Genomic DNA, 20,844 nt, shown 5'->3' with positions numbered 1-20,844 from the left:
GTGTATTAAATTCACAACAAATGTTTTCAAGATATACCTCTACAATGGATTTAGGCTCAGTCGACATAATTACGAACATTCTCACCAATTGACAGAGTAAAGTTGCGTACCACCTGAACAAATATGTTTTCATGGCAGAAAAAAAACTGATAATACAGCAATTTCAAATATTTGGCGAATAAAACAACTTTAAAATTTGATAGCCAATTTCAGAATTGTTATTTCATCTTTACCAAACAAGAGATTGAGACAATTCACTCACAGCAACACAAAATCACACCCCATTCATACAAATCAAAATGTTTCATGTCTTGTTTCAAAATTTCATGTCTTGTTTCCTGTACCAAGTCAATTAAAAAAATGCAATACCTCATAACATGGTTTTCGTTTGGAGAACCAGTCGGTATCCCATTGAATCCACCATCATGAAAAAATCCAGGAGGAGCATAATTCTTGTTATCTGCAATATCAGGCATTGATTTGGATGCATAATATGCTCCAGGTTGTGAATTAAAATTAGGAACAGACTCCAATTGTTGATTAAGTTCTCTCAATTGTCGTTCAAATTCTTCCATGGGTCGATCTTCGGGTCTTATTGCCGTTGTTGTCACAATGCTTGTACTGGGGTCATCAGGGTCAAAAGGAAGTGGGTAGCCCCTGTTAAATTTAAATCAATTATTTTTCAGAAAATTTACTCAAAGCAACTTTATGAGCACTTACTGAGAATTAAAAAAGTTTGACTTTGGAAAAGCTACTGAAAGTATGAGGAATTTATAGATATTAATGCGAGACTGAATGAAACAGTTCACGTCAATACATTAATGAAGCTATAGGAACGTGATTTCCATATACAGTAACTCAAAAGTTAAAAGACGGCAGCTGAAATTTTTTTCAACAGTCAATAATACTGACAAAAGATCATTCCGTTATTTGAAAATTTCATGTAAAAGTTACTAATGAAATCTAGCAATTTTTTTTCAATAAATATCCTTAATCCTCATTTCAATTTTTATAAGACTGCAATAATGAAATATGAAACAAATTAAAAGAAGATTTATTTAAATATCTGTTTACGTATCATCAAATGATTTAGATATGAAATGATCATGCAACCTGTCAGAGCATGATTAAAAAAAATGATGTAATGACAAACTCCAATTTCAACATATGAAATCATATTGAGACAATATATCATTTATATGATCATATTCATTGAACGAAAGCAATGCCAATATTTGACATTCATAACTTGCAGTAAATTGCATAACTTATTTAGTAAATAACCGTTTTGGTATACAATAGTTCCTACAAAGATTTCCAAAACTTTTTTATGATTGCTCAATGCAATCCATCAGCAACTCACTCCCAAATGTAACCTTAATTAAGTTATAACAAATATTCAGATACCATTACCACCAATGAAGATACTAAATTAATGTGTAAACCTATTTATATATATATATATATATGTGGGTATGCTTGTAGTATTGAAATATGTCAGTGATGACATCTGTACTGAATTTTCCCAGTAGCATTATGGTTTCCTCTTGTGAACAAATATAATATTATAATAAAAGTTGATATTCAACTCCCTGTTTCTAAGAATATGTGCACCATAGGTAAGAAGATGTCTAATTGAGCTGACAATTTTATTTTTATTACTGAAATGAAACTTCATGAGATGTGGGCTAATTGCGAAATGAAAATGTTTACCAAATACAATAAAAATATATAACGTTATGATTTAAATAAACAATTCTCATGCACACAGTAGTGAAAACTGTAATAAATGATATGTGTAGTATACTGATTGTGAATCTGATAAATAAATTTTATGATATGTAATTTTTGGGATTTTAAATTTGATGACTGTGCCTGTGATGTTTTGACAAAATGTAATGGTTTGATGTCAGAATTACCTGTTTGTATGTTTGTACAACCTGTTTAATGAAATATTAAAATTATTGTGTGAAATGCAAAAAGGGCACTCGATACTGGCTAAAATAACTGCCTTATCAAAAAGTTGTAGATCCAATATATATATATATATATATAGACACTGTACAGTTTCATACCAAAATAAATTTTCTGAAAGAAGGATAGGAGTATTCAAGATTATTATTATTTATTATTGCAAAAAATAGATGCTTGTGATTATTACATTCTAACATTGAACAGAGAAATAACAAAAATAACTCATACAGTATTATTAAATAAGTATGAATTTATAATATATATAGACTCCTCAAATATATGAAAACACTAATAAATGTTAAGATCTATATTCATATCCTGATCAGTCAGTCAAATCAATTACTTGAAAAATAAAATAGAATTCAAATTGCTTGTACCATCTGTAACCATATCAAGTTGGGTATGGGAGTGAGAGAATACAACTAAATAATCACTCCAAATGCATTAAATAACTATGGCAGATAAAGCCGTAACCACCAGTTATGAGAACCCCCTGAACAGGTGAAGACAAGAGTAGCCGTCTAGCACCAAAATTATCTCCCACACTCCAACTGGCAACCAACAAACAAACGTTAATCAGTGGTAATATGGGACGACGAAATTTCAGAATTTCTCAAAACTTAAATTTCCCTGAAGACAATTTTATTAAATTCTCTGGCATTACATATTGGTAAAAATCAAAAGTATAACTCATCGATCTTCCATTAGCGCAAAATAGAATAAATAATAGATATGTCCTACCTACAGACTTGTAAAGTTACAATGTGGTTGATCGGAAATGATTGAAATAGTTGAACAACTTGAGGATGAGTCCACCCCAACACACAAATATCATTTACTTGTACAATTATATCACCTGAAAAAGATAGAACAACTATAAGAAAGATTTATACAAATTAAATATGTAATAGGAATATGCCAAAATTTACTTCATAAAATTACATTAATCACATTTCCGTCCAAAAATTGAAAAAAATAATAAAAATAGGCATTATTTCAAATATCAGAATTCAAACACTGTATAATTCTGAATTTCGTTAAAACTGATTTTACCAACATGATGGTTTAAATAAAATTAGAAAGCTCGGCTATCAAAACCACTTCTGTGAAAAAAGACAAAGCAGATGTTCAAAGTTTAATCCCAAGCTTAATTAAAGAATAATCTTGACTAATCAAATATTATGTACATGAAGAAAATGATTATAACAGCAAATGTAAAGAATGTCATTGACTAGGCATCTAAATTTGATAATCGCTCCATGTTATTATGAAGTATACTAATGAGTTTTGAAAATGCTAACTATTTACATTTGTTGAGGAATAAATATTTTCCATATGTTTGTGCATGAGAGATTGTGTTAATTCATTAATTGTTAGACATTTAATGGTATATCACCCATTCAGTTTAAATACAGTTTAGAATATTGTATAGAAAACTCAGCCATATGCCATGCTTTTCTTACACAATGGAGAAAATGAAATTTCAATAACCAAATACAAATGCAAAGTATTATTGAATGAAAGGCTTTTAAAATCAATTGGTGACCGGGTTATATGATACTAAAGTATTGAACAAGCTGATTAAAATCAACTATTTCCCGATTTAGCATCAATTTGCTTCCTGAACGAGAGCAATCAAATGAAATTTGATAGAAGTTTACCAAATAGGTATAACAACGAACAGCAGTGAACCACTTAAACAGCCATTTGTGTGAGTTTGAACAAAATCCATATCAGGCTCGATCCCAAGATGACGATAACTTCTGAACTATTATTTATGTGGTCATAATCCATAATCCACAATGAAATTGCTTACAGATACAATATTTCAAGCTATTATTCCATTCAAGGATTATAATGACACAACACCAAGCTTGAAAATTTATAGTCCAAAATGATAAAAAAAATCAGTTCAAGCAGCCTTTGTTCAGACCAAATTCTGCAGAAACATATTTGTACTAATATGCAGCTAGTTAAGTCACCTAGAATAGTTGGCTTCACTCTTGCTACAGTGTCGTTACATTTTATGAAACCCCAGTAGAAAAACATAGAAAAAGTATAAGTAGTTGGTCCTGCAGAAACCCAGTCGAACAATTTTTCGTTTGAGTTTCCAAGCGGTTAAGAAAAATAAATATAGGCTATATACAAACCTTGCTGAATATTTCCAGTTCTGTCGGCAGGTCCTCCTGGTACAACACTTTTTATTTGCAAGTATTCCTCTGGTTCATCTCCCCCGACAATCGTAAAACCAAAACCTTGAGATCCTTTCTCAATCGGTACATTGTATAAATCACCCTCCAACTTTGAAGGGTCACTTGTAAAATGAAGCTGCTGAGGTGATTTTTCTAAAAATGAAAATTTTGTTTCATGATGGCCTGATTGGGTATTGCATTTGTATGATCAATATAGAGATTTGTGAAAACATGATCTATTCCAGTAATGGAGAGTCTCCATAGCACCACAGAATCTTTACAAGCCGTATCAATTGGCATCATGGAAAGCATTTGTCAATGCTGTGAAAGATGATGCTTATGTGTGAGAAGACGCCATCACAAGGTACTTTATATGGCTGCAGGTCAGTTACGACTTTTTCCATCATTTAAGTCTGGAATCTGGATCCAGAATGTGTAACTTGTTGGCTTATTATAATAGTGAACAGACTAAAGGCTGCGATTAGCAATATGAATTAAGCATAAAAGGCTCTCCTTTCCTTCTCAATATGAAAAACCTATCTTATCTTGCCAGCTTCAAGACATACTGGGCAAGTTAGGCCAATCACATATCTATCAAGTACAAGTAAGTGTGGTTCTATTTGCCTGGTCTAATTGTCTTGGAGCTTGCTTCATTAAGAAAAAAAAAACTTTTCAGAAACAAATCAGAATCAATCTAAATGTCTACTTCGAAAATGAATATTTATGTAATAATAACAAGTAGTTTAGTAGGCTATATTAAATAGGTCTTATTCCAGTAAATTAATCTCTTCTATTTTCAATCATCTTAAAATCAGTGCAATAACAATGAATTGAATACAAATATTACATCCGGAATTTCCTCATTTTGAAAAATCTTGATTTCTCAATTGCACCATTTATAAGAACACTGTATTGAATGAAAAATTAAAATCTTTTAAAAGCTTACCTGGTTGATAATTGGGAAGTTGATTTATGATTTCTCCCTGCGATCGATTTAGTTGATTTTTCAATCTTTCTTTCGCTTGTATCACTGGATTATCGAACTGTGTTTTCTTTTCAACATGACTATAAACAAGATAAAAGTAACTTAGGTTAATTTGATAAATAAAACCCTATGAGAAAGCTAGACAGTATTCATTGCCCTCTACTTATTCCTCTACTATTTTCACTGGCAAATAAATGTCCCTAATTCCCAATTAAAAATCTCTCATAATAATACAAACATGGAATTAATTAAAGGGTTTAATTTGGCGGAATAAGCCGGTTATTAAGACCGGTGACAATACTCACTCTACATAATATACTCCATATTGAGCATCTTCCACTTTTTCCCATCCATGTGGTAACTCTGCAATATAATATCCATATAAGAAATTGAAGACATAGGATCACACTTTGGAAACCTCAAGGGAAAAATTATATCCTTCCTTTCCATCACTTTGTATTTATTTGATAGAAGCAATGGAAGAGAAATCAATAAAAGCAATTCAGATGAAAAGATTTCATATCACATGAGAAACACATCTCTCCAATCCATATAAATGTGTGCAAATAATTTAGTTTAAACATAACAAAATAAAATATAGAAATAAAATGTTCTCAGTAATATTCGCTTTTTACAATGCAATACAGTATTATATCAAACTTTGTCAAGTAAAAAACATTTCGATTTAGTATAAACATCCATCCAGATGATTTCAAATTAAAATCAATTGCAAAAGGTATTATACAAGAGGACCCAAAATATAAATATTTGGAACATTTTCATGAAACATAACTTTTGTGCAAAGCGTTGAAAAGGTGTTATATGAATTTTCTTTCTCTTCATGAAAGTAATTAATTAATAAATTGATGGGTTCTACTTTTTAAGTCTCCCTGCAGATTTTCCCTTTTTTTATCCCAGAAATGTACAGAAGAATTTGGATTTCACAGTAAATTTATTCATCACATCTATTATAAAGTAACAGGATTACATCTAGAATGTTTAATTAAACCTGGTATTCTGACAACAAAATTTTGATAAGAAAGATCAATAAAACCATGATATGGAAATCCAGCTTGAATATTTTAAATATAATAGTAAGAATAATATCAGTCAGTGTTACTGAAATTCCAAATAATACTGAAGGCAAATACTTGAATAAAAATAGTTTTCATTTTCAAATCATTTTATCAAAATAAGTAGCAACTTTTAACCTTACATTGAGATGACAATATTATTTTGCATAGAAATCATAGGTGGATAAAGAAATGGGTAAAAACGAATCGTACCATCATCAGCACATTGTTCCAAAGGTTTTCTAGCAGCAGAATTTAATCTCGGATCTAGCCATGATGTCTTCTGACCAATGTGACTTGTAAAATAAAGGGGAATTTACAAATTATTAATAACATAATATACAAAACATGACCATCCATAAAATTTACAATTTACTTTGAAATTATTATTCATGTCCACAAATATACACCCATACCCTTTTAACAATTTCAAAAATTGGAAATATCATACTTGAAAAACCAAATAAAGATGGATGAACCGGCGAAGATATTCAAATTTTTTAAAAAAATTTCCCCCAAGAAAGTCATGCATACTCACTCAGATCCAAAGTATACTATATCCCTGAGAAATGTTACATATGGCCAACGAAATACCAAAAGTTAAAAAGTTTATTATGATATTATGGTGAGTGTCACTGTCATACATATTTGAAGAATAAGTCCAATGTATCAAATTAGAATAATAGGGTAACAATAGAAATTCTTTAGAAAAAATTCACAGAATTCCTAATTCAATATTCTAATTCCTGAAGAAGAATTTGTAGATTTGATCAGAAAATATGAAAAGTAGAAATTGTTACTAAATTATAAATAATGTTTTATGTGCATTATTCTTACTCAATATAATACTTGTCTCCAGATTCAGTGGCTGCTTCTTCCCATCCATCAGGTAAAGGACCAAGTGAATGCTGTCTCTCATCATGAGGTGGGGGAGATGAAAAAGTTGGTTCTGGCAAATCTATAGCTAAAAAACACAAAAACATAAAATTCAAAACTCTAATATGTAAGGTCAGATTTTCTTTAAAAAAATTTATGAATAGGATTTAAGAGAAATATCAGGAGTTTTTGCTTTTGCATATACAAAGATCTATTCTATACAGAAGCATAATATTAAAAACTAGAATGTCCAAATTTGCGTGCTTAGGATACTATACTAGGATCTTGGGGAGAGGAAAGTAATAAAACGGCTCAATCAAGTGGCGAACCACTGCGTCTCGTTCTTCAGCATAATGCGCCACACCGCAAAAAAACCTATGCATTGTTGAAACTATACTCTTGAAAATATATTCCATTAATGAAAATATCCAAAATTGAGATATCCAAAATGTAAAAGAGGTCGAATTAAAATACATTACAAATTGTATTAATTTGTTTTGTATCTTATACATTTATCAGAAGTTCTGAAGTCGTTTCAGTTATTCCACCATGATATTATACTCAAGAATTCGTTATATTGGGTTGAACTAATTTCTATGTGTTCAAATATTCGGTTTGTCTACGTGATATCGGCTAATCCTATCAAGTGAAAAAATTAGGAAAAATTTCACTGCTAAAATTGCAAATTTTTTAAATATAAATATGGATTACTATAATGGTAATTGAATTTTTCAAAAGCCTTTTTTTATCAAAATATCATTAATTCAAAATTTCGTTAATACCAATAGCTAAAAAAGTACAGAGACTACAACTCAAGTATTCTGAACTTATCAAATAAAAACAAAAAATTAGGACAACAGGCCCAAATTCCTACAACTAAAATTACTTCAGGTTTAACATGCCAGAATACTAAAACATCACTTTTTATATAATCTCAAACTTTTCCTCATAAATAACAAACAATAAGTACTGAAGGTAATATCAGGTTGAGTAATAGTGTATTCAAGATTATTTGTAGCAGGCGAAATATCAGTCAAACCATACACAACATGTCTAAACGAATAGCTGTGGTTTAAAAGGAAACAGATCAATATTACCTCTTGAAGTGAGAAAAGTGCTTCATACGAAAGCAAGATTTTTCGAATGGGAAATATTCCTTTGCTAATATGGAGCTTGGGAAGACTGAATGCAACACATATGGGATAAATATAAATAATAAAATAATACAATTTACTCCCATTGCATAGAAGATAATAGATTATATGAGCTTATGTTAGAACTGGCATGTACTACATTTGAACACAGAAATATGAAATGAAATTAATTGTATTCGATTTCATAAATTCTTAGGAATGATTTAAAATAGTTACATTTTGGACAATTAACATATCGTAGGTCTAATCATGTCTTGATTTAATAATATCGGAAAGCTATAAAAATATATAACCAATGAAATTATTGTTTATTATACCTTCCAAGCATTTCCAAAACAACCTCATTGAATACACATACATATGCATTCCTTAATAAGCATTACTCAATGTAGTACAAATCATATGTTTCATATTTGAAAATAGTATGTCAAAATGTACATGGAAAAGTCAATTACCTGTAGTCGATTTTGGCCATCCCCACGTTTCAACTTTTTAAATAGTATGTTGGTTTTTAAATTGTATATCCTTATTATTCTTATATTGAGATAGAGAAAAAATTGTTAAAGATTTGAACAATATAACGAATTTGTATCTTCTATACAAATTTCGCTTGATTGTTGCGAAAACTTTAACACTACCATAAATTTACAAATTTTTTTCTGTATTCAGTCAAAACCCAAAAGTGTAGATATTCAGATAAAAGCAATACTTGTTCTTCAGGTGGAATATGCATTACACACAACAATATGAAAAATTAAAATCCTCATTTAAAATTTGCTATATACGTATTATTCATCACAATTTTGATGCAAATAAACCGAGAATATTAATAATGCAGTAGTGAATTATTTCAATTGTATCATGAAAATCAGAGCAGTATATATTTTTTTAAATTAATTTGTTATTGAGAAATACTAAAAAATATTTTATAATGGTGTGTATCAACAATAGTTCAGGAAACTGAAAATGGAATAAACAGGATAGATATCATAGAATACATTCAATATTCCATATTCATAGTCAACAGAGTGATATAATAAGAAGTAATCAAGTTATAATATGTCATACCAGATTTTTCTGTATCATTGATTTGATTATCCTGTGTTTGTGGTTGTGAATTTGATTTCTCAGAGCTGGGACTGTTTATGACTGGGCCTTTGCCGTTTGGGCTTGACGCTGTAAATAGGAAAAAAAAATAATGAAAAATGCATGCAAACTCAGTGACAAAGATGCCGCAAATGCAGATAGAAATAATAAAAAAAAATACATAAAAAGAAATTTCAAAAAAACTAGTAAAATCACTGTTATTTTGTTGAAATCAAATTGTTCCACAATGAATAGCTGGAAATGAAGAAAACAATTAAATGAACACAAGAGTTCCAGCATGAAGAAATCTTATTAGATTAAAGATTGAAAACATTTACATGTATTCTGAGAAAAACAATTTCAAAATGAGGCCTGAAAGCCTCAACTACTTATCAAAAGTGTAGAAAAAACAAAAGCAGAGAAAGTAATTAGAAAGTAAATAGTAAATAAAGTAATTCGTAGACAAGTAAAGGTTTAATTTCGCCTTAAAAAATAACTGCCGTAACATTAACCAAGATATAGCCGACAGAACAGCAAGATCAATTTCATTAAATCTCGAGTTAGGACCCAGTAACATAATAAATAATGATCAACATAAAGTTGATATTAAGATATGAAATCTGCATAAATATGTTTAATCATAATAAATTTAAATTTCCCAAAGTTTAAGCACAACATATCAACACACACTAACTGCATGATAAAATTTTGATAGCCACGATTCAACATAGGAAAAAATAAATTGAAGAAACCTGAAAGAGGCTGCATTTCTACGCTTGATCTGTTTCTTTTTCTCTTTCCTTCCGATGAAGGCTTTTGTCCGGGCATTATATCATTAGAAGGTGAATTTGGAGATTGCGACCCATGAGGTGGAGATGATAATGGAACTGGAGGTGGCTTCGGTGTTCCATAATAATTTCCTGATAGAAATTTATCAGCCATTTATAAAAGAATTTAAAATTCCTCATGTAGGTCTCTGATTTATTAATTTGAAATAATTAGAAATACTTATCAACCTGAAATACTTTTCTTCCTAAATTTATGAATAAATTATCCTTGTATGAGAGTACTCTATCTCAGTGTTTTTCAACCTTTTTCGAGCCAAGGCACACTTTTTCCATTGAGAAAATCCCGCGGCACACCCCTAGCTTAAAATGTGGAGGAAAGACCTAATATCCACAATATAAGTGTTATATTGTTAATATAAGCGTTTTTAACATTGAAGAAAGATGTTGAATTGGACATCTTGAATAGTAATCAAATAAAAATTAACCCTCTAAAAAGGTAGGTATCAGTAGTAAATGACTAAAGAGTTAGGGTTAGGGTATCAGCAACCCGAACCCCTACCCTTTTAATCATCTACTACTGCTACCCACATATTAAGTCACTGATAGCTACCTTTCTAGTAAGGCCCAATAAAGACAAAGACAAAAGGACAAATCGCCACCTGCTGCTGTCATATTCTGATATATATAGAACAGTAGAGGAGAAGGATAGGATTTACATATTTATCTCTGGAAGAAACATACGGCGAACCACGGCCTCTCATCTGGTTACCATTCCATGTCGAGTATGTGATTAGTTAGTTATTTTGAAGCACCCTACGGCGGCGAGGAGTACAGCAATCCTCTCGCACATAACCATCCCCGCATGGGAGGCGAATCCACGCAGAGTAATCAGAGGTGCGATGGAGAGCGTATTCCTACCGCTTAACGCGATGAGCCGCGCCAACTACATGATTTCTCTGCCGGGCTCTACATCGCATAGACACACAAATTAGAGAATTTCCCACGGCACCCCTGACAATATTTTACGGCACACCGGTGTGCCGCGGCACCCCGGTTGAAAAACACTGCTCTATCTAGTATAGAAATCTGGAATGAACTAAAAGTGAGAATTGACTGCTAAATGAGGTAAGTTGTGATGTACAACAGTGTACAAAACATGCTAATGGATCTTAGACATTGTACATTTTGCCAGGTATTGATTGATTCAAACTTAATGACAAACAGGTAGTCCATCAGTTCTGAGAAAGTATACAAATTCAGTTACAAAATTTCAAATAATATCACAGTATTTAAAAAAGTGGTGTCATTTGGAACAGAATCGCAATTTTAGGTCATCCTGAAAAATTAAAAAACATTTTAATATGGATATCCAGTAACCAATACCTTCATAAAGTCCACTCTCCAAAAGTGAACCTGATTTTTCCAGTTCTTGAAATTGTTCTACATTTAGAAAAGTATAATCCACACCATCTACTTCTCCATCTCTTGGCTGTCGTGTAGTACCTATAATAACAGAACACATTGAAGCAAATAAATCTTATTTTTGTCCCATACTGACATATCATAAAATCAGTTATCACATAAATTCACACATGAAATAACTAACGTAAATGACATTTCACAACTTATGAAATAACTAACGTAAATGATAGATGAACATGATCTGAAGAATCAAGCTGCTCAAATGAAACAGGAAATTATTCAATTTCACCAAAATAACAAAAATTAAAATTGAATAATACAAATAATTCGAGAAATAAATATTCATATTTAAATGTTTGTAGACTCCATAATACGCAATGTGCATCAATACCTCATTTGCACTGATGAAAAAGAAAATTACAATTTAAATTCATAGAAGTAAATCTAAGACTTCCTATGCACAACTTTCTCCCAACATTACCAAATAAAACACAGATACAAGGAAATCATATTAGAGATTAGTTTCATGACAGATTAAAATTCTACTTACATGGAAGTGTCCTTAGATACAGATTATCTCTGATTGCAGCTTGTAAATCATGATCAACCGCTCCAAGTGGAAACCTTTCACTCAAATACAACTTGAGATCTTTTGTTAAAGTTTGACCTGAATAGGGTAGTAGAAGTTGAGAAATGAAAGGAAGAGTCGGAAGAGTCATACATTGATAAATATATTTATTGTATGACTTAATGTGCTTTCCATAAACTAAGACTGTTAGATTAGTAACATGCCAATATCATTTGGTTTCCTTGTGATCATGTGTAAAGAGAATGGTTATGGCTGGTTGAAATCTCTTTTATAAGTTGTTCAAGCATGGGCTCTAATGGTTCCATAGCTCAGTGACATTTTTATCCTTCCTATTATTATAGTAGTAAATAATCTGAAATGTCCTTGATTCTCTTTTATTTTTTAACTTTGGATTTGCGGTACATACCATATTAACTAGATTACACAACAACAAAATAATCAATAGCAATCAAAAATCCAATTACTTTTTAAATGCGTGTAATATATACTTCCTATAATAAAAATTGATTCAAGAGTTACAGTATGCTAAAGATTTATCCATGTTGAGGATGTATATGAAAAGAGTGTACAAGTCAAATCTGATTTCAACTAATAGGCTATGAAATCAACGTTGTATAACCAGCTTATCAAAACAGTAAGACATAATATACAAAACATTCTTCATGCTCAATTAAGCCTAGTAGTGACAATCTGAATATTGGTTTCAGTTAGACATATGCATAACCTATGTAAAAATAGAGTACTTATACTGCTTTGCAAAAAAACATGGATATTATCTATTACTTAGTTACACAGAATTCGACATAAAAGAAGGCGATGCAAGAGTCTTAATATAGAACCTTATTGAATTATATTTAAAAAAAAATTAAAATTTATTCCGAACATTTTTTTTTGACATTCTCCAAATTCCATTTACAATAGTTTATGAATCAATATTTCATATTTATTAAAGCAACTGTATTTTAGTCAGAAGGGTTCAAAATGAATTACGGTAAGTGCTTGAATATATTTGAAACCATATTCAAACTTATTAAAACTTTTGTTTTTAAGGATAACCGAAAATATTCTCCTTTAAAACTTTTCCCTTTAAAAAATAAAATATTGTACAACCAAAACATAGATTTTATTCAATTGCAGACAAAATGGAGAACTAGTCTTACTTGTAATTTATTATTTTTCAATTCATAATCATAAATGTAGAAAAATATTAAATATATTCAGATTGAAAAAAGATAACTGATATTTTTTCAAAACATTTCCTCTAAAAAATCTAATGTACCGTAATTTAATTAGTAAAAAGCTTTTTTGAATTATCTAAATTTTTTCCAATTGAATACACAGATAACCCAAAGTTGAATTTGTTGACAGACATCCTTAATCACAAAACCTCTATATTTCCAGTTCAGAGTGAAAGTGTACTTTGCTGGGGGTACCAAAATATACGATGCACCGCACAATATATAATAAAATACCTTCTTTCACTGTTTTAAATCTGACAGGATCCTTGGCTTGTTTAATTAAGTTGTTGAGATCATATAGCGTAAGACCTGCTACAGACTGATCGTTGACTTCAAGTAGGACTTCACCATCTTGAATTTTTCCACTGAAGAAAAGAAGCGAAGTCGTTAACATGTCAGCGAGACATGCGTATTCATAGTTTCACAAATACCATTGACTCTATTTAATAAACAGGTTACACCACACCATTACACATATTAATACAAATACTTGATATAAAATAAGGCTTATACCAAGTACCTATTTAAGTATTTACTAAATTTTCAATAAAAAAAACGGATAAAGTGCTTGAAGAAGGTAAAATTTACAAGAGAAAACCACTGGTAATTGCCAAAAATAACCTTCTCATTATTCTATTTTAACATTTATAAACTACAACAGCTGGTTGTTAAAGATTACATACAATATAAACCGGAAAGAACTTGTGCCAATGACAAAATACCTGTTGTAGTATTTGGCAACATAAGCCTTCATGTATTCCTAGTAAATCTTATAGCAATCATAATATTTAGAAATTTAACACAAATCTATTTATATACCAAAATCCGAAACGAACATTGATTATGCTCAAACATACCAGTACTAAAAAAAAGTAATAATATAGCCGAGTACGAGTGTGAGCATAACATAAACACGAGAAGATCAATCGACACCATTAAATATGATTTTAAATAGCGCTTAACTAAAATGAATAAGCTTTTAAATACAAAACTTCATTTTATCATTGAATAATGTTAAATATAAATAAATTTGATAAAAAATCAGTGAGAGCAATGCTTACAGCTCAATAATTCCAATAGTCCACTTTTTAATTCTGTTTAAGTGAATGTTTTCAGAAACTTTAAATTAATGCTTTGGCAAAAGAGAATCATGATGCTATGATTATAACACTCGTAGACGAGTAATGTAAAAATAAATAACGAGATGATAGAAATAATATACTTACTATACTGTTAGTGTTGAAATATTGAGTATTTCAAATATTTACTCATGCATGGTTTAGAAACAACAGCGTATAAAAACGAAGTATGTAAAACCTACTTCTATTATTGCACTAGCGAACAATTCAAAATAGCAATAATTAATTGTACCTGTGATAAATAACTTTGTCTTGTTTTACAGTTCCAAAAAAAGGAAATTTAACTTCTTCTGCACCTCCTTTTATAACCAAGTTTAGTTGTCCGTTCTTATTCCTTGAAACAACACTTTCATGAACTCTGTCAGACCAGTGTTTGTGTCTTTTACCAGAAGCCATCTTGGCTTTCTATACTAGTTAAAATTAGAAGCATATACTGAAAAATATTAGCATCAAATAAATTGGTTAAAAACAATTCGCTCTCTGATTATGTAATTGTCCCGGAAGTGAATGTTTCATCGTTTATTTAAGATTTAATCAAATATTACAATTCAGATGTACGGTCTGCATACTTTTAATTCGTAAGTGTTGAAAATCCCTCAAAAAAACTTGTCGATTAAGTATTATACATATTATCTAAACAGCGAAATATAAATATTTTACACCATAAATGTTACGTGACTGACCAAACTTGGGCATTCTGATGTCACTGCTACCGCTGTGAACAAAAGATATTACACTACACTTGGAGTGAGACAATAACTTTCCCATATTGCAGATGTTATTGTAGCATTGTTTGTCAGTCAAGACGCATGATATTCAGCATGTTCATTCCTAAACTTGCATTTGTTACATAATAATATGATCTATCGGACTTGCACAGACTGAAATAATGTATGTGTACCGGTTTATCGTATTTTGCGCATGTTACAGTGCTGTTTTTTTCCTGTTTCAAAACACACAACAGGCGCTGTTGCATGGAATTGGTTCAAGCCAATTTTTTGAGGTATGACATGATCGACTACTTGAGACATGGCGATCGACGTGATGGCCACCCCTGACTTATAATAATATAAAGTTCTGAATCATATTTGTAAAATTACTCAATGTATGAAAAAGATTATTTATTTATACAAATAATCAAATAACAGCATCTCATGCTAAATAAGAAAGAATAGCATTATTCATCCAAACCCGGTATATTTTGACATTCAAGTAGCTGCCTACAGAGCCTTGTTAAGAGCATTCATGAGTGTAAAAAACTCATAATAAGTTGGTATTGCTGAATACAATAAAGCCAGGATTATCAACTGACAGTTGACATTCACAATTTTTTTTAACCATAACACTGAATAACAGGCGAAATGAAGACTACTGACAAACGTACTGATAAAAAAAACAAATTTAAGAATAAACAAAACTAATAGTAAAAAATAAATCTGATAAAGAATAAGAAATCACATAACACTGTAACAGCATTACTGAAACGCCTAATTCCTTAATATCCACCCAAAGATAATTAAAACAGGTATTTATCACAAAAATATAAAGCCCTAAAAATCTCAACCCACAAAAAATTTCGCTGTTGCCATGTCTTTTCTATCCGAATAAATATAAAAATTCTATCCTAAATCAGTAAATTCAGAAATTGGATCCTCTCAGTCCAAGATCCTGACCTTTGTAGTTTCTATATTTCTGCTCAGTGCTATATTACAATATTACGAAGTAGGTACAGAACCATAACCTATTAATATTCTGACATTACAGAGTCGCTAGTACTGGTATTCCAGTATTCAGAACAGAGAGAGAGAGAGAGAGATTTATTTTTTTCGTCAACCAAAAATAACAGTCATCGTAATAATAATAAAAATAACAATAAGAAATAAATTTGTTTGGTATAGACAGGAGGGAGTGATACGACCAGACGGTCATCAAAGTCAACTCCCCCCCTTCAAGCTATTATGTTTAAGATCCACAGTTTCAGATGACTAAAATATTGGGGAGGAACATTCTAGAATTTAAAATTATATTCTCAAAATGGAAGAATAAAATTGGGGAGGGGAATGCTAGAGTAAATCATTTTTATTTATTTATGTGGAGCGGGATTTCAAAATCTGAAGAGATTCCAAAGGTTACTGAAAGAATTTAAATAATTTATACACAATATGTGATGAATTAGCAGAAATGCTTCATTTCATGGCATAGGTACGCATTGAAGATGTAACAAACATGATCTGCTTTGATTTGTCTAGATTAGGAGGGGAAAAAAATAGTTAATAGGACCTAACAAGCATTATTTCAGCATAATAATCAACAATATTTTGTCTGCAGAGGGATGTCAAAGTAGTATATAAAAAGACAAGTGAAAGATAAATAAAAATGTAAATAATTATAATAGTATGAGTTGATGTAACAGCAAAATATAATGCAGTATCGTAATTTCATTATCACAAAATATGAATATAAAAAGCATCATTGGCGAGTTGTACATGAAAAGGAGGAGAATGATTTCTAGGGAATAGTACTAGATTAGTATATCAAGTCAAAGGGTCTCAAATGTAGAGCAATTCGACCTAAACACAACTGGCATTTAAGTTTGCCAATTGTGTTAGAGGATTTTTTCAATGTTAAATAATTGAAATATAATAATTATTTTATGATTGAGTAAATAGTTGATTTATAATGGACACTATGATTTAACAAGTCTAGAGATACGAAAAGTTTTCACATTTTAACAGGATGTACTATTGAGTTGGTAGTACTCCACTGCTATAATGATGGATTATAAGACCAGGAGGAAATTATTCATTGATGCCTAGAACCACAGTAGGCCCGAACGAGTTGTATAATATATACAGGAAGTACTCAAGACATGTATGCTCAAATCCGTCAGTCGAAAAGAAAAGAACTGTTTTAGGGTTACAGATAACGGGACGGTATCCATATTTTATGATTAGTCACAATAGTACATTCATAACATGACATATTTTTTGTAGTCTACATAAATATTGGGCAATAAATACATCAGAACAATATGCTATAGTCGAACCTCGACGATCACACGACATAATTCGACAACAAATCCTATCACCCACAGCCAGTTTGAAGCCTGTATTTAATTTTGGGCCAGCCCAGTATAATGGCGCCTCTAGTGATAAGATTCGAGTTATTTTGACAAATTGGACAAACCCGGTATGTTAGTCGTTGGACAAACCTATGAAACTGGTTGTTTTCAATGGCAGAATGTAAAGTAGCACACAGGTATTCCTAATATCGTCTTGCGAAAGTATATAGAGAAATGTCAGGACATTTTATGTTATTTCAGTAAACTCGATAAGGCAGATAAATCATATAGCAAAGTACGCCCTATCACCCGGTTACCGGTCCAGCGGAGTATTCGAGACACTCTTATCTTATAAACGCGTTAGTAAATCATCAAATTTCTCGCAAAAATTAATAAATATTGGAAAAACTTTACACTAGACTGAGCATTGAAAAATTGTATGCGTCAAATCATTTTTTTTCCAACTCATTATTCATTTATGAATCCCTTTTATCAAGTATGTCGTTGGAAAATAATGACGAAAAAATCTTCGTTAACAACGAATAGTGTTCTTTCTTTATTACCAGATATATTAAATGAACTAGAAAAGCGATTCTCAAAGGGGTCGATATCGCTTTGGGGCCGAAAGAGATAAAACAAAAGGCGAAAAATTCCAAAAGGGCGACAGGGGGGCGATTGGGAATTCTCTCGAAAAGTCAAATATGGTGAAAATTGCCAAATATGTTCTTCAGAATGACGCGGGTATTTAGGCCGTGAACATCGGTATTATATCGGTAGACCATATTTTCGAGAATTCTTTCCATCTCACAAGTATCCCCGTGGATATGTGCCAGCGATGACGATAAAAAGTTTTTTTTCGTCCGAAACTGTGCGCAGAGTGTAAAAAACTCTTTATAATACAATCATCTGAGACGAAGAAGAAACCATAAATTTTGTTTTAGGAGTGCCGCGACAGATTGAGAACTCTATTTTAGACGGGAATAAATTGCAAAATTCCGGAATTTTTTCCGGAAACTTTACCGTAGTCACCTGGAGTTGATTCATTCCATTACTCATTATTCATTATTAAATGTGGTGATGGCATAAAACTAATCAATGTAAAATGTGAAATTTTATCTTTGGCCTTTAGATTTTGTTAACGGCGATATCTTGAAAAGGATCCTGAGCGGCACAAATTACCACAATTGCAAAAAATGAGAATCAATTCTAATTATAATCGGATAGTATACCATATATATTTTATGCACCCAGATTGCAATATTCCAGCGCAAAAATACCTTTTTTTCATTGTATGTAGGCGCAACGACGAATTACTTTGAAAATAATTGAATTAATATGGCAAACCCTTGTTGATACTCGTATCAGCGCCATAGTTTGGCGCCACATAAAAATCATCATCATCAAAAAAAACAGACAGTTTTAACGAATGGCATAATTGCTAGCGAGAACCGAGGACATAATAAAAAAATAAAATTTAATGAAAATATAGTTCAGTGCAAGTTATCTGACATTATTGGCGAAGTATAACTGTTGATTCTTTCGTTTCTATCATATAATTTAGTAGAAACGGGGACATCAAATCAAAGAATGGTGATGATTTGAGATTGTACCTGACAAAAATGTCTTCAAATTTTAAAAAACCTTGTGGAAATCATCCATCTTATCAACAACATCATGAAAATGAATGTGAAAATTTGAACAAGAAAAACTTGGCCATCTGGATTTCGAACCATATTTCATAGAGTGAGACGGGATTTATTTGGTGAATGATAATTGACGAATCGTTGATTCAACTTCTAGAAGTTATAGCTCTTCCCGTTCCTTTGATTACCAAAGAGTATTATTGTTTCCCAATGGAATATGTGTATTTCATTCTTTTTTTTTTAATTTATATGCGGGAACTATACCACTATAATCTAGTTTTTTAGTTGAAAATAACTCCATTATCCACACCGTTTTCATCAAAATTAAATTGCGAAATAAATTTATCTGCGTACTTACAATACGCTACTGAATATAGAGTACTGTATAGACTTATTAAACTTATAACTTACCGTAGGACCTAAAACCCGGTAACTTCGGATGTCTTGCGACGTCGGATGAAATTTTCAATCGTTTATATCTCGACTAAATTGTGTCATATCGTGCTTCTGGCAGTTTCTTATATATCTGAATTTGTTATCATTTTCAATCGTTACTTTAATTTATTTTTTGATTAAAAAATAATCATGCATGTAACGTATGTTGTTTCCTGCAACAGTTGTTTTTTAGGCAGACCATATTTGAGCAGAGCAGTTTTAAGCAGAGCCATTTCCAATGGCCATGGATGAAGTACCTCATCTTTGAACAAAGTATATCATTGTATCACTCATATTTTATGTCACAACAATGAAAATATACCGTATATTCTGGAAGTTCACAAATACTGTATTTTGAAGTTTGAAATAATTATTTATTCATTTATCTAAGTCATCTAGAGGGCGCCCTTGAGTAATATTATTTTATCAAAAAACAAAACAAGTTAGTGATAGCCGTTGCGTTTGTAATATTTTTGCAAAAGCAGAGGCCAAGGCGAAAGGGGAGGCTATTTATGTATTTACCTTTTCTAATTTTCCATTGTTCAGATGTGGAAATCGCGATATAATTATCAAGTTTAGAATATTAACATTTTTTCGGTAATGTCAGCTACTGGATTGTTTGATATACTGGTAATTGTATTGTTATTTTCCTAGTGCAATAATGCTGTATTGATAGATAGATAGATACGGTAATGGCTTAGGATAGGATAGGATTTCCATATTTATCCCGGGGGAGAGGAAAGCCGATAAGACGGCTTATCCATATGGCGAACCACGGCCTCTCGTCCGGTTACCATTCCAAGTCGGGTATGGGATTAGTTTTACTGTATTGTTTGTTTTCGGAAGCATGGACTTGGTGGTGGAGGAAGCCGTAACCGACCAGCGGTTACGTGAACCACCCAACGACGGCCATGAGTCCAGCAATCCTCTCGCACATAACCATCCCTGCATGGGATTCAAACCTGCGAACCCACGCAGAGTAATTAGAGGTGCTGTGGCGAGCGTATTCCTAACGCTTAGCCCGTTGAGCCACAGCGCCGCGCTTCCAACTTGGACTCCCAACTTTAATCAAACTACGGTGCGGTACTGGTATTGTATGCGTATACCGCACGGTACCGTACCTAATACTATACCAAGGTAATAAGTCTTTTATTCTCATTCATTTATTACAATAATAGGTAACATACGA

At 31.4% G+C, this 20,844-nt stretch overlaps 1 protein-coding gene across 2 annotated transcripts in view; it reads right to left on the bottom strand.

Moving 5' to 3' along the window:
• The window catches only part of LOC120345328 (membrane-associated guanylate kinase, WW and PDZ domain-containing protein 3-like), a 30,036-nt gene extending 15,072 nt beyond the window's left edge, over positions 1-14,964 (bottom strand). The window contains exons 1-13 of one of the 2 annotated variants that reach the window (XM_078114892.1): positions 14,749-14,964; positions 13,612-13,742; positions 12,101-12,217; positions 11,512-11,631; positions 10,093-10,260; positions 9,323-9,430; positions 7,062-7,188; positions 6,438-6,520; positions 5,457-5,514; positions 5,113-5,231; positions 4,125-4,319; positions 2,716-2,830; positions 370-657 (exon numbers count right to left, since the gene is read on the bottom strand). In XM_078114892.1, coding sequence (XP_077971018.1) covers positions 370-657; positions 2,716-2,830; positions 4,125-4,319; positions 5,113-5,231; positions 5,457-5,514; positions 6,438-6,520; positions 7,062-7,188; positions 9,323-9,430; positions 10,093-10,260; positions 11,512-11,631; positions 12,101-12,217; positions 13,612-13,742; positions 14,749-14,912 — 1,793 coding nt within the window. In that variant the 5' untranslated portion in view covers positions 14,913-14,964. The remainder of the gene's footprint in view (positions 1-369; positions 658-2,715; positions 2,831-4,124; positions 4,320-5,112; positions 5,232-5,456; positions 5,515-6,437; positions 6,521-7,061; positions 7,189-9,322; positions 9,431-10,092; positions 10,261-11,511; positions 11,632-12,100; positions 12,218-13,611; positions 13,743-14,748) is intronic. The other variant, XM_039414738.2, reaches the window with a different exon arrangement.
• Positions 14,965-20,844: the final 5,880 nt, after the last annotated feature.

The sequence above is a fragment of the Styela clava genome, chromosome 8 (assembly GCF_964204865.1).
Source record: "Styela clava chromosome 8, kaStyClav1.hap1.2, whole genome shotgun sequence".
Taxonomy (NCBI): domain Eukaryota; kingdom Metazoa; phylum Chordata; class Ascidiacea; order Stolidobranchia; family Styelidae; genus Styela; species Styela clava.
The sequence above is the reverse complement of the archived record's forward strand: the minus strand, read 5'-3'. Positions and strand labels throughout refer to the sequence as shown.